Source organism: Bactrocera dorsalis, chromosome 1 (genome assembly GCF_023373825.1).
Source record: "Bactrocera dorsalis isolate Fly_Bdor chromosome 1, ASM2337382v1, whole genome shotgun sequence".
Classification (NCBI taxonomy): Eukaryota; Metazoa; Arthropoda; class Insecta; order Diptera; family Tephritidae; genus Bactrocera; species Bactrocera dorsalis.
In genome coordinates, this window is record NC_064303.1 from 109,638,903 (window position 1) to 109,653,295 (window position 14,393).

Here is a 14,393-nt window from a genome sequence, read left to right on the forward strand (position 1 = left end):
GAGTAAACCGTTTCTTTTGGGCACATACCATCGGTTCTCGACATCAATATCGTGCAATCACCATTGTACGAGGTGATGAAAATTCCCTCACGTTCCCACGACAGTCGGGTGTACGTAGCCGGAACGGACCCGGATTTTTTTTTCGGGCCAAGGACTGTCAACACGGCAGAATTCTGCCGCTACAACTTGAAATTCCCTCCGATGGTTGAGGGAGTTGCGAAATTTAGAAGTGAAACAAGAACGGGGAGAGAACAGCAATCTGTGGGATTTATAGTAATAATTACTTAGTTCGTGCATTTGAAGTAATTTTAAGTGGAAAAATCTTTCTCACCATCAGACCTTTTTCCGAAGGGCATCCTGAAGTTCGACTACTGGATCGAGGTAAGTTAAATGTAAAAAAAAAATCACACTCTCGTATATAACCCTTAAGATGCCATTCTAATGACTCCTGAGTTCCCAACAGTATTCAAACCGGTTTTATACCAGCACGGGCTAGAAACTCAACATCACTGCTTACAATTATTTGAAAATTTAATTCTGCCCTTACAATAACAGCAACAATCAAATAAAATAAAAATTCGAATTTTTACAGTTTTAATAAAAAACATTCGAAAATGTAATCCATACGTCATTTATTAGATACTCATTGAGTTGCGAAGATTTGAAATAACAAACGATTTCGCTTGCACATATGACTATATAAGACATATTGTATGTATATTTTTCAAACTTAAATGCAAACTACCAGAGCGAATGTGGGCACATTAGTGTACAAATTTATTTACCGTTGTGCGTACATACAACTTACTAGATACAGATTATGTATGTACATATATAATGGTTGGTATATAAAGTAGCAATATTTTGTACATTTACGCCTTGAATTGGACCGAATCTCAGCATGGACGCAGAGGCGGCAGCAATTTTTGAACGAAACAAACCACGCCAACTAATACGGAACATACATATAAATACATATATGTACGAAAGTAAATAATGAAAATTAAACAGCGACTTAACTACGAAGATGCATATGTATGTGTAACTTACAAACGAAGTGATGAAAGCGCAACAGTTTGCCGCGTCGGTGGACGCTTTGGATTGATGGTGGCACACCAAGGCATTATATAGAGTTGTGCTGCACTAACTTACATATGTACATAAATACAATTTATTGACGCTGAGTATGTGCATGCGTGTTTGCTCATTCATTATATTGTATTATTTAAAAATTTTTCAGTCTATATTTCTAACTACTTCTTTGCACTTTTTCCACCTTTTGCACTTTTCGCATTTTTCACACCTTTCGCACTTTTTGTGGTCTTTTTAGCGTCGTCACGCTGGTGTATGCGCTCGTGGCGACGCAAATCGCCTATCATGCGAAAACGTTTCGAGCAAATCGCGCACACGTTGGGCTTTTCACCTGAAATGCGCAAGAAAATTGCATTAAAAAATATTTCTCTAGAGTAAGGTACGACTGTGCTGCGTTACCAGTATGTATTCTGCGATGATCCTGTAGATATGTGCTCGCGCGGAATGCCTTACTGCAGAATTCACACTTGAAATTGCGCTCGCTGGTGTGTATGCGACGATGCAGTACCAGCGAGTATTTGCGCGAGAACGCTTTACCGCAATATTCGCACTGGTGGTTCTTATCGTCGGTGTGTTTCGACGTGACATGATACTTCAGATCGCCCCATTGACGGAAATCACGTTGACAATAGTCACATTTATACGGCTTATCGCCGGTGTGCGTACGTATGTGTGCCTTCAGCGCATTTAAGGCCAAAAACGATTTGTCACAATGGTTACACTGATGTGGACGCAGGCCACTGTGTGTGCTTACGTGATATCTAAGCGCATTGCGCGAATTGAATTCACGATCACATTTCGTGCAATTGTATTTGCGTTTCTTGTTTTCCGAGACAACGGGTATATCCTCATCGTCGCAGCCATTATCCGGTAGTATTTCCTCTATTGGATTGTATTCGACGAAACGCACTTCGCTTTCCTCATAGGTGACGGGTTCTTCTTTGCAGATCACCTCCTCCTCCACCACCACCTCATTACTGTCTATAGCATTTCTTAGTTGTGCACTTTTCAGACGCACTGGTACGTCGGCATTTTCGGCCAAATCAAATTGTGACACATGTAATGGTTGAAGTAAGTCCGTGGTTGTGTTTGGCTCTGGCGGTGACTGACACTGTAATTGTGGCTCATCCGCTTCAACACTGGATAAGCTTATGGGCGGTAATTCATCATTATAGTATGTGGTACCGTTGGCTTCGTTTGTAACCACAATGTTGCCACTTTCTTCAGCAATTTCGTTTACAATGTCGTTCACAATGTCATCATCATCATCATCATCATCAACAACACCATCATGGTCGGCAGGTATTTGGAGCTCCATTTTTTGTATGTTACCATCAGACTTTTGGTATGAGAGTAGTTTTTCTGCCGGCGGTAGCGTGTTTGACTCTTTCGGCGTTGTATTGGCTCGTGTTAAAGCGGCGCTACTCATCATGGTCATGGGGGGTAGTGGTTCCGTGAACGTGACATCGCTATATGATTTGTTCTTGAAGGTAATGCCATTGAAGTTGTCGTTAGTGAACCTACATAAGCAAGTCAAATTGAAATTTTCTGCATACACAAGCGAAACAATACTTTACCATGTGCCACGTATGCCATTGGAAGTCATCAAGTCCAGCGCATCGCAAGTGTCTTCGATGGACACTTTGTCCACCACATTACGTATGCCCTCGAGCATATCCTCGCTGTCGCTGAATTCCACCTCAACGGTGCGTTTTGACGGTGGCGAGGCAGGTCGTGGCACAAAAGTCATACATTTACTAATGTCCGTTGTATTCATTTCATTGTTGCCATCGCCTACTGTGTTCAAAACATGACGCATTGGTGACTCGTCCACGCCAGAAAAGTCAGGGAAATTTAAGTGCACATCATTGAAGACTTGATCGACATTCGCGTCAGGGGACTGTTTGGAATTAAAGAAAAAAGAACAGGCGCGCGATTTGAAAATCCAGCGTTTTATATATTCTATATGGCAGCGCTGCAGTGATTTGCTAACAATTTCTTTGCATACTTTTAGGCGCACGTATACCACTCGCCTCTAAAGAAATATAAACAAAATACACCCACAACACTGCCACACATAAACACACTTTTCTCAGCAATATTTCAAAATTTCTCACTTTCTTAATCGCCGTCAATATTTTTTGCGGCTCCAAAGCCTCCAGCGAAGTTTTCATAGCTGCCAATATCGTATCCGGCGTGGTAGGTTCATAGTGCTGCTTTAGATGCGCGAAAAACTGCAGCTGCGAATCCGAAGTATGCCCACAAATCTCACAATTAAACATCGACACATTCAGGCGCCCCTGCTGCTGCAATTTTTGCACCTCACCCAAGGGTACCTGTGCCATTTCATTATCCGCGCCACTCAGCGATACACGCAACTTGCGTGAGATGCGCTTTTTGTGGGGCAGCACTTTACGCGCATTGGACACATGACGCTCATACAGATCATCAACACTAACATTCATAAGGTCCGCCGCATCGTCTAAACTCACATTACCATCGGCTAACAGGAATTGTTGCACAGCAGCATCATCGCCTGCCTGATTGACTGATCCACTGCTGTTAAGGAAATCACCATTTAATGTTATATACTGTGTGTGCTTGTTGTGGCTATAGGAGGTGGCATTGTTGTCAGATCTACTAGTTAATACCATCGGTAATGTTGCTGCTGTTTGTGTTGGCGTATTTAAAGCGCTTAAGGTGGCTTCGGCTACATTTGTTACATTGCTTACGGCCACATCGGCCGGTGTGGGTCGATAGTGGAAAATTGTATTTGGAAAATGCAGATCGGGTGTGAGTGAAACTGTATCAGACACTTTTACATTATAAGCGCCACCACCGCCGCTGCCGTCCGTTGTTGGCACTGTGTTAGCTGAGGTGACTAATGGCGTTGACTCCATAAAATCAATTAAGTAGTTGTTGGTGTCACGTATGAATGAGGGCGCTAAGAGCGATTGCAAAGGAAGATCCTGTAAACGTTGCGATTAGCAGTGGTCTAACGCTGTTGCACTTAACTTACATGATCAATGTATTCTGACTCCTTGCGCGATAGCGCCTGTTGTAACGGTGGCTCGTCCATTACCTTGCCGTTTTTTTCCTTCTTCGACCGCGTTTCACTCCGGCTGTTAATGCGCTGTCACGTCGTTTGCATTGAAATTTACGCGACTTTATTGGTATTTTGGAGAACGTTTTTAGGAATTTTAACACTTTTGTACACAATAAAAGTAATGTAATTTTTGTAATTACTTAAAACCGTGCGTTGAGCAGAAAAAATAAACAGCCGATTGCCAATTGAATGCGAAAGTGAGGAGAATAACAAAATGTCAAAAAGCGATTGACATTTCACCACAGAGAAGCCAAACAGCTGTGAGTGGCAGAAGTGCTTATACCCAGCAGGCAATTAAGGTGTACAGCGAAGTTAACAGCGAGTTTAGAGTATGCAATTGTTTTAGGTTATGGTGAATTTGATTGGGATAAATTAATATACGTTATTTTCGGAACAATTGCGTTTGTTTTATTTGAAATTAATGTAAAAGGGGAAAATCTTTGTTTATTATTTTATATGCTTATAAAGAGCTAGGTGATACTTTTATAATTATATTTTTAACCCAAAGAATTTTTACCGGAATATATTTTTTTTTCAAATTTTTATAAATTTTGGAAAATAATGGAACGAAGGTAGCTTTGTTTAGATTTGACTCACCCTTATTCGATTGCATGAACCAAGTAGTTTTAGATTGTTGTTGTTGTAGCGGCTGTAAATGCTGTAAAGATAACAGCCCTTGGCCCGGTATGTAAGCCCGATTGGGAACCTTAGAGAATCGAGGATTTCGAGAATTTTATTCTAGGTCGGGGAATATATTTTTCTTTGAAAGCAGCTCAATACTCTACTCCAGGCCGGAGTCCAAGCCAACGGGTCTAAGTAAACGGAACTGTGAACTCAGCAAGTTTCCTTCGCTACAACAACAACAACAACTCGAATTCAGAATCACAATGATTATCCTAAGGAAAATATGCTTGTTCTTGCCTCTCTAATGCATGCAAATATATATGTATGTATGTATGTATGTATTTAAAAATAGAAAATATTTTCCAGAATAACGTAAGTAAGTTTGTAGAATAATGACGCACCTTTATTCGAACTACATTTACGCACTTGCCGCACCAATCATAAACAAGTAAACAATAAACAATTAATTATGAAGAAATTTAGACACATGACTATCGATCAAGAAATGGTACAGTGGGGACTCAATAAATGAAACGAGTAGGTAAAATGAAGAAAATACGAAAATTAAAAATTTGATTAAAATTAGAACGAGCACCAAAATGTTGGAAATCGTTATTCATAATAATTAAAACCAACATCATTGTTTGCTGTCATTTTTGAAGTATACCGACTCTACAAGTGATCACCTCTGCACTAATTTACCATAGCCCATTCTCTTTTATGTGCCGTTTTGCATCAAGCCCTTCACACTGCCGGATTGGCTTGTCAAACAAACATCATTTCGCACAAATTTCTGATGTCGGCATGAATATTTCTATTGGATTCCGTTTAAGTAGGCGTTTTGATCTTGCCGTGCCGCAGTTGAGGGTCAACTTTGATCATAACAAACTAATCAGAGAGCACTTGTGGCAATACGCACGTAAACACATGATTATAAAAGAAGTGTAAACACAAATGTACGAACGGAGGTTTTTCTGATGGAGCTGTATTTATAGAGAATTGTTAGATAATTTAAGTGATCGTCACAATTTGAGTGGGTGGAAAGTTTTAATCAGTAAATTTAAAGGAAATTTTTCAGATGCAGTCCTTCTTAAACAGAATTCTTTGCTTCCAGTCCTCCAGAATTCTCGGAAAATTCGTGTGTCAGGATATGACTATGAAAGAAGGCTCTGGCCATTTAGTTATTTGGGTGTATTAAGCGGGACCTCCAAAGTGAAGTTTACAAGAATCTTGAGAAAGCCCTAAAGCATAAGGGTGTTTTTCTTGACATAAGCGAAGCATTCAAGAATGGCTCCAAAGGCGCAGTTTGGAAGCAGCTGGGATAGAAGAATAAACGGGTAAGAAGTAACTACTAAGGATCATATCACATATCTGGAAGTAATTTTGGACAGCAAATTGACGTGGAAACTCAACGTAGAAGAGAGGGTAAATATAAGAAGGTGTTAAGGTCAACATGGGGCCTGTTCTTAGAAACAGAAGGAACAGAAAGAAACAGTTGAAGCGAAGAACTAAGGATCACACCAACGCCTGTACTTGAAAGGTTACTCAAACTGCCATTAATTGACATTGCAGTGGAAAGGTCGGCAGCAATGTCAGCAAGGGAGCCGAAGAAAAATACACCTTTCTACTCACATGGTCTCGAAAAGATTGTTGTCATAGTCACAGCTCACAACTTACTGGCATCACATGCGAGCTGTATGGGTATTATAAACGATGACACATGCAGAAAATGCAGAGAAGTAGGCATGAGCGAGACGCCGAAGCACCTCCCCCACTTATGTCCGGCATTATCTAGACCTCGACTGGAATAACAAGGAGCTTCACAGTTCAAGCACCTGGAGGAAATATAAGCATTAGTCTCCACTAAACTTCGCAAAACGCATTGACGTGATGTATGAAGCTTGCTGCAGCTAATAACTGAACAAAACTCCATTTGGCGTTATAAAGGACCTTTAGGTGTACATATGTATGGCGTGAATCTTAACCTAAAGCTTTGCAGAACGTCTTTTAATGAAAAGCGTTTTGATTTTAAGATCTTACTTTTAGAATACCCGTTTTAGCGATCTGGTTAGCCATAGTGTTGAAATGTATAATTATTTTAATTATCTTGAGACTTGTTATAAAACGAGAAATAGCGTTAGCTTTCAAATCCAAATTTATCATGAAATATGTAGAAGATGGGGGCAGAAGAATAGAGGTGTTCTCATAGTTGGAAAGACTATAGGACTCCAATGCTTAGTACGTAGTAATATTATAAAATAAATCATAATATTATAAATATAAAATATAATTATCATAATTATTAGCCAAAGTGACAAGCTAGATATAACGAACCGAAGAAAACCATATTTCGCTTCACACTAAAGCACTCGGCTTCAGTCTGCATATTAAGAATTTCTTGTATATTTACACTTTAATGTCTGTATGTATCCACGCACACACACATATACACAAATAAATATGCCCATAAATACGAGTATTACTCATGTAAATGATTCTTCCTAGTAATTTGAATGTTTCTAATCCCGTCAGCCACTTGAATTACTACTATGGTTTCCTTATGACAGCCACTTTCAAGTTTTATGAAGCCATAATAATTGTTTATTAAACATTATCGAATTGTTTGAGTGACTGTGCCGCTACCAAATCAGCATAAATGCGACTAATACCCAACAAAACAGAAGGGCAAACGGCAAAATTGGACAAGCAACTCGGCGCAGTGCTGGGAGGGCTAGATGTGGAGACGCAGCAAGTTATTAATGCCAAGGAAAAGTGACAGAGGGCTCATTAAAAATCAAGAGAAATTTATTTATCAGCGATTTGTATCAGTCCATGCAACGCGTATGGGTGTGAGTAGTGCAGCCGAATTGCCCAAATGTGCGCACAACTCAATGAACCACTTAGCGAGCCTCTAAAATGCAATTTACGAGCTGTTACTTGTACAACTGTCGTGGCTGTGGCGGTTGTTGTGGTTATGGCTGTGTTGTTGTTATTGGTGTTTGTGGAGTAGAGGAAGTGCGGGCGGATGCTTAGCCGGCTTGTTTGTGTGTATTTATGTTCACACTCGATGGTGGCGTTAATCCAACCTTGGCGTTGCATTCACCCAGAAATTTTCGGAAATTATTTTATTAGTGATGCAACACAGCTCACGAGGATTAGTGGAGCGATTAGCGGCTGCATAACGATGCTTGTGACCATATGGAGTATGAAAACCGTTTGGGGCAAAAAACAAAAACATGAAGTTTATGAGCTAGATGTACATATGTAGCTGTCAACAGAACTATTGAAAAATAATAGTCGGAACGAATGAGTACGACTTTTGAAAATGATTTGTTGACTGTGGGTTAATTTGTAATTAGTGGGTTATGCGGGAAATAAATAAATATGTGGGTATATATGAGTATGAATTTCTTCAACCAGGAAGTAAGAAGAGATTGCTATCGGAAATCCTATCGATTTAGAGTAGTTGCTTTGACGGAATCTAGTTATGTACTAGTCTAGCGGAAAAACTATTGCAGCTTTTCGTACAACTTTAGCTTTAAATATGAGCCACGACACAATTTCAGAATGTTCAATTCTCTAAAGCGTTTTTACAAGCTTTGGATTCATCAAGTATAGTCCACTAGGATGCCTGCAGATTGGACTTCGATATCGATATCGATCCAAGAACTCGGAATTATTACGCTTGAACATCTCCAAACTCCCATTCAATGATCAATTTGCGGTTGTTTTTGCTCAAAAGGAAGCTTCTCATACTCAAATATTCGTGAATGATATGATGTAGGATGTACATGTTCAGATGATATATTTGGAGCTCCTGCAATTGGGAACAACTTCATCAAAACTATTTTGTGGACTTTTTTGATGTTGTCATTGGTAACAACTGCATTCAACGTCTTCAGTACTCATTTCACCTCATCTAATCTGAGCATACTTAGTCCGGAAACTCGTCATCAAGCCAAGTCTTTGCTTCAACTGTATTTTCTCCATTCAAAAAGCAATATCCTATCAACACGCGAAATTAACTTTTATCCATTTTTCTCACAATAATGAAAGTTGATTCACTTAAAATGATATATTTCAAAAACTAATGATACAACACCTGTCAAATTTATATATGTTTCGTTTAAAGGTTAGGGCTAACTAAAAATCATATGGATTTAATTTTAGTATCGTCATCTTTGTCAGGCCGAGGACTCGATGGCTCAAGTGAAGTATTCATATAGATTATCAAGAAAAAATAATAAAAAGGTTACCAGCGAAGGCTCAAAAGCAATGGAATTTCCAAAATTTTTGATATTTGCGTTAGATATTCGTGCCTATGGGCGCAGTATATATCCTTTTAATCCATCTATCTAGATATCTCTGGCATTTAACTGGAACACTTGAAGCAAAATATCAGTGCAAATATGTTAACCAATATGGGGTTGAGGCGTAGATCTTTAAAGCAAACATAAATACGTTGGAAAAGACATAAGTAAATAAATTTAAAAAAAAAATTATATTTCCTCACCGATTTCCCTGCATTTGCTGTTTGTATACCCAACTCACCAAATCGAAATACAACATACAATTAATGCTAAGCAATTATGCCACGCCTACGCCTCTTCCAAGTAAATGAGAAATGCTCACTCATACCGCTGCCAAGCCAAATAACAAATAACAACAAAACATTTCCACCGTACACCAAACAGCAACTCATTAAAATTTATGTTATTTTATTTATTTCAACAATAAACGCCAAATATTTGCAAACTTTGCGCTTTTACTGTTTGTTTTTGAGCATTTCTCTTCCAAATTTTTAAATCATATTTATTTTTCTTGAATTTATTAAAGAAAATAAACACAATTTGCTGGTAAAATTTGAGAACAAAAACGTCGAGGAAGCGAAACTCACATGAATAGCCAATTTATGCTGTGTGTGTGTGTTTATGTTTGTGCCAGGCAACCGCAGCTGTTGTGCCACAAATTGATTTCCACTATTTTGCTAGCCATCTCTAGCTCGTCTACGCAAATATTTCGTTAACCAATTTGAGCCTTTTGCATTGTCGTTGGCCGAAAGCAAATATTTTCTTTTAATTTGAAATTTTACTTGCACAAAAATATGCATACAAATAAATAAGTAAATAAATAAATATGTGTATAAAGCGGCAGTTGTGCGTCTGAGTGAGATAGTACCTGCTACCTGCCACTGCAGTCGGATGCTGCACAAATGCAACTCACGCACAGCCGGGCATATCCTTTTATCATATCTATCAACTTTATGCACGCAGCTCAAAATTAATTATGTGCATTCGTTACAGCGGATTTACAAATTGGAAAAATCAAATATTTGTCAAGAAAAAATGTCGAATTTCGAAGAGTTGGAAATCGTTTTTTGTATAACTTGGAACGATTTAGGGATTATATTCAATTCTATGTACTTATATTTTTGTATGAAAATAATTATACGAGGGCTGATATATATATTTCTGGCCTAATAATGAAAATAGAAATATTTATCAACGGAAATGTTGTTTTTTTCGTTGGATTTGGCTTGTCTTGGAAGACCCACACGGTCGATTGCTGTTTTGTTTCGGGCTCATACGCATAGATCCATGATTCGTCACCTGTGACGATCTTATAAACGTCTTTTGAAGCACCGCGATCGTATTTTTTCAGCATTTCTTTACACCAATCCACGCGATCCTTTTTTTGAGCGATTGTCAAATTGGCCGGGATCCAACGAGAACAAACCTTTTTTACGGCCAGGTGTTCATGCAATATCGAATGTATGCTGGTGGGAGAAATGCATAGGCATGCCTCTATCTGAAGGTATGTTACATAACGGTCTTGCATTATCAGTTCACGTACGGCATCGATGTTTTCTGGCACAACGGCTGTTTTTGGACGACCTTCACGGAATTCGTCTTTGAGCGAGCGTCGGCCACGATTGAATTCGTTGTACCAGTTTTTCACAGTGCTATAGGATGGTGCTTCATAGCCATACAAAGATTTTAGTTCATCGATGCACTCTTGTCGTGATAATCCACGTCGAAAGTTGTGAAAAATGATCGCACGAAAATGTTCACGAGTTAATTCCATTTTTTGGCCGAGATGAATTTTTTAATTCCCTGTAAATAAAACAATTCACGTTAAATGACAAAACGTTCTGAGTGACGTTATGCTAAAAAATGTCAAACTTTCCAATGGAAATGTCAGATTGCACCTGGCAACACTTAGTGTTGCCTAGGCCAGAAATATATATAGCAGCCTATGTATATACTTGTACATCAAAAGTGCTTATACATAAATAATATATATTTTATTATATAGATTAGACTATAGTAAAGCCTTCTAAACTCAAAAAAATTTACAGATTTTACAGAAATGATGAAAATAAACTTCTCCAGAAGTATACTTTTAGGCCTCCATTACACTTGTCCAATAATTTTATACACAGCAGGTGATTCTACCATACACAAATTCAGACTTTCTGACTTTCTTGGTCAGGTCAAATTACATAACTAGATACCTCAATAATCTATTTAGTAAAGAATCTTGAAATAAAAGTAGATGGAAAAATTAGTTTCCATAAATTTTTTTTGGCGATATTGGCGACAGGAATCTATACAGACTGAAGACGGAACTACTTTGGTTCAGTCCAGTACTTTGGTTATCCCTACTTCTTACTTGCAACCAATGAGGGAGCTATGCCCGTACTTTGAGAAAAAAGGTGAAAGACACTAAAACTACAAAATCAGCAACACAAATCTGATATAAATATGACGAAACATAAACAAAAGAACTTCTGAACAAGTTTTGAAGTGAAATATTTGTGCTCACAGCCTCTATTCGAAGTTATTGGCCTTTTGTGAACATACATACTTCAAAAGGGCTGATTGCATCCATTTTTGAAATTACTCAGGTATACTTAAGAATATACGATTTTAGGAACAAAGATACGTTGTTATTGGTGTCGCTCTATCGTTTTCAGTAAGATAACTCTCATATTGGTCAATATATGTGATATAAAGTAAACCTGTAGTTCGAAAATCTTTATCGCTAAGCGAATGATCCGATTCAACCCATTTTTGGGCCAAGAGTGTACGTTATTATTATCAAAGAAAAGTTCTCCCCAAATTTTCAATAGCATATCGGGCAGATAGACTGATATTTTCGACAAAAGTCAGCCATGCGTACTGGGGTCCACAAATTCGGTATGTGTGGTTTGGACCTCATTTTTAGACTCGAGATGGCATATCTCTCACAGTTTTGCCGAGTAACACTTACATAAAGCTTTATTAAGATATCACAAGTTGTGCTCAGGCTTACACGCTTTACAAAATAGCTTTTTACAGGAGTCTTCTCCCGCCGTCACCGTCCCTCCAGCTGTTCATCGCCAGTTTACTCTATAATTTCGATTCATTAGTATACTCAAGCTTGTTATTTTTGTCAATACAATCACTTTACGTGCAAAAGTAACTATTTTGTCGAGCTTTTATTTTCTATTTGTGTTTGTTGTTTTCGATTTTTATAACACAACCGCTGACAAAAGTGGATATTTCCGCCCCCAATTGCGCAAACTCGCCCTCTTCATATCTCATTAGAAAGTTGCACAACAAAAGGCTGTGAAAATTACTGACAAAAAATAACAACAATAATAATCAAAAAGATAGAAAACACCACACGGAGCTCGCAGTAAACAAAAAATCCATAAAAAATAAACTTTCGACTCAGCTAAAAAAGTGGAAGCAAAGCCTCACACATACTCGAAGCGGAAAAGGAAATTGTCTGACAATACGGCCCCTTGGTATATAACAAAAGCAACAATAACTGCAACAAAGTGTTTCCTTTTTTGGCTGACGCAGTGAACGCGGATGCCAAGTGCCTTCTTTTGTTTTTTGTCACGTTTCTGTGGCGGCCTCGCACTTTTCCACACAGGAAATACAAAAACCCACACACACACATAAAGCTCGTACCCATGTAGCCGAACAAGGCAGTGTGTGCTGTGAGTTAAGTTGGCTGCTGTTTTGAAGTTGCACAGTTCGTGCTACAATTTGAAAAGTGACAACAGCAGGAAAAAATAACAAAAACAACACAACAACAAGCATTATTGCATAAAAGCAACAGCAATATGTACAAAACTTGATAATAATATGTTGCAACATTGCAAAGTGTAGCAGCAACACAAGTCTTCATTATATACTATACATATACCCAGATATATTTGTTTCGAGAGTGCTGTGCGGCATATCGATTGTATTCAATAGGATAAAACAATTATGTAACATCTTTGTGTTGCTGCGGCCCCTGTTCTTCTGTGGAGGTTGTTCTGCTTGCTGCTTTGGGTAACAGGAAGACGCGTGTTCGATGAGGCATCAATGGTTGCCACAAAGTATGGTAGTCGTACGACAAAAATGCGCCACAATGCTTCAGAGTGGTTTTACAAGTGCTTCAAGGAAAAATACAACGCTGAAGTAGAGGTACCAGCAAGTGAGGGCGATATTTGAAGAATGGGGGGTTTAAGATAAAATACGTGAGGAGGCATGGTAACAAAAAGTGAGGTGTGTATTGCAGGGAAGCCAGGAAGTGAAGGTCAAAATAAAAAACTGAGAGTTTCATCAATTTCGTAGCAAACTTAATATGTTCTGTTCAGGGTATAAATGGTAAAATAAGGATTTTTTAAATTGCTTATGGAATATTCTGGAAAAAGTTGATTTTTAATTCAAATATATAGAATATATCGCTGTTTTAACCGCCTTTCTTCAAACTAATATTAATTTTTCGTAATTCCTGATGAGCCCCACATTAATAGAGAATCCGGTTTCATTGTAACAGATATAGTACATTTGAGTATTTTGAAATAAAATAGCAAAAATTGTATGCTCGCGACCCATAAATTGATTCCCAAATCAACGAACAAGTCTAACTAGTAAAATAATCATTCAAAACATAGGCACGTGCTTGTTGTGTCAACTTTCACACCAACTTACTGCACACCACTACTTATCATACATCCATATCATATGGATTATCGCTATCGCGTTCGAATCGCCAGTCATGTTGTCAACAACATCATTAAATAACAAACAAACGCAACAGCAAGAACCACCACAAAGCATATGTAGGTTGTATGCATGACAACCATGTGAAAACATATGTGTAACTGTAATAAACGCATTTAACGCAATTACGCTCATGTAAGCATTTTTTGTGCACAGCATTAAGTTTGGACCCCTAACAAAGTATTGACAACCTGAAACCCAACAGCCCACCATACCAGCAACATCACGTTCATCTAAGCATCCTCCACAACAGCCATAAAAACAACAACAACGACCTCATCTTCAATACAAGTGTCGCGTGCACGTGCCAACCATACCCTTACCAACCATTAGTACGGGTACGTATGTATGTATACATATATGTACATACTTTCCACAACCATGAGGCGTTCGTGCGTGCCTCAAAGCGTTTGCCTTATTTGTGTGTTTGGTCACAAAGCTGTTCAACACTCCAGCGGGTTCGTGCCATTTCGAAAAAGCCTTCGGCACTTTAACGCTTACTAAATGTTGTTGCTTTTTATATT

At 38.5% G+C, this 14,393-nt stretch overlaps 1 protein-coding gene across 1 annotated transcript; it reads right to left on the minus strand.

Moving 5' to 3' along the window:
- Nucleotides 1–751: 751 nt before the first annotated feature.
- LOC105222728 (uncharacterized) lies at nucleotides 752–4,401 on the minus strand. Its single transcript, XM_011200170.4, has 5 exons — nucleotides 4,112–4,401; nucleotides 3,210–4,061; nucleotides 2,670–2,992; nucleotides 1,492–2,612; nucleotides 752–1,423 (listed from the first exon to the last, which is right to left on the minus strand). Exons 1-5 carry the CDS (start codon nucleotides 4,169–4,171, stop codon nucleotides 1,254–1,256), a joined length of 2,526 nt encoding a protein of 841 aa, XP_011198472.2. The 5' UTR covers nucleotides 4,172–4,401; the 3' UTR covers nucleotides 752–1,253.
- Between the last annotated feature and the right edge of the window lie 9,992 nt (nucleotides 4,402–14,393).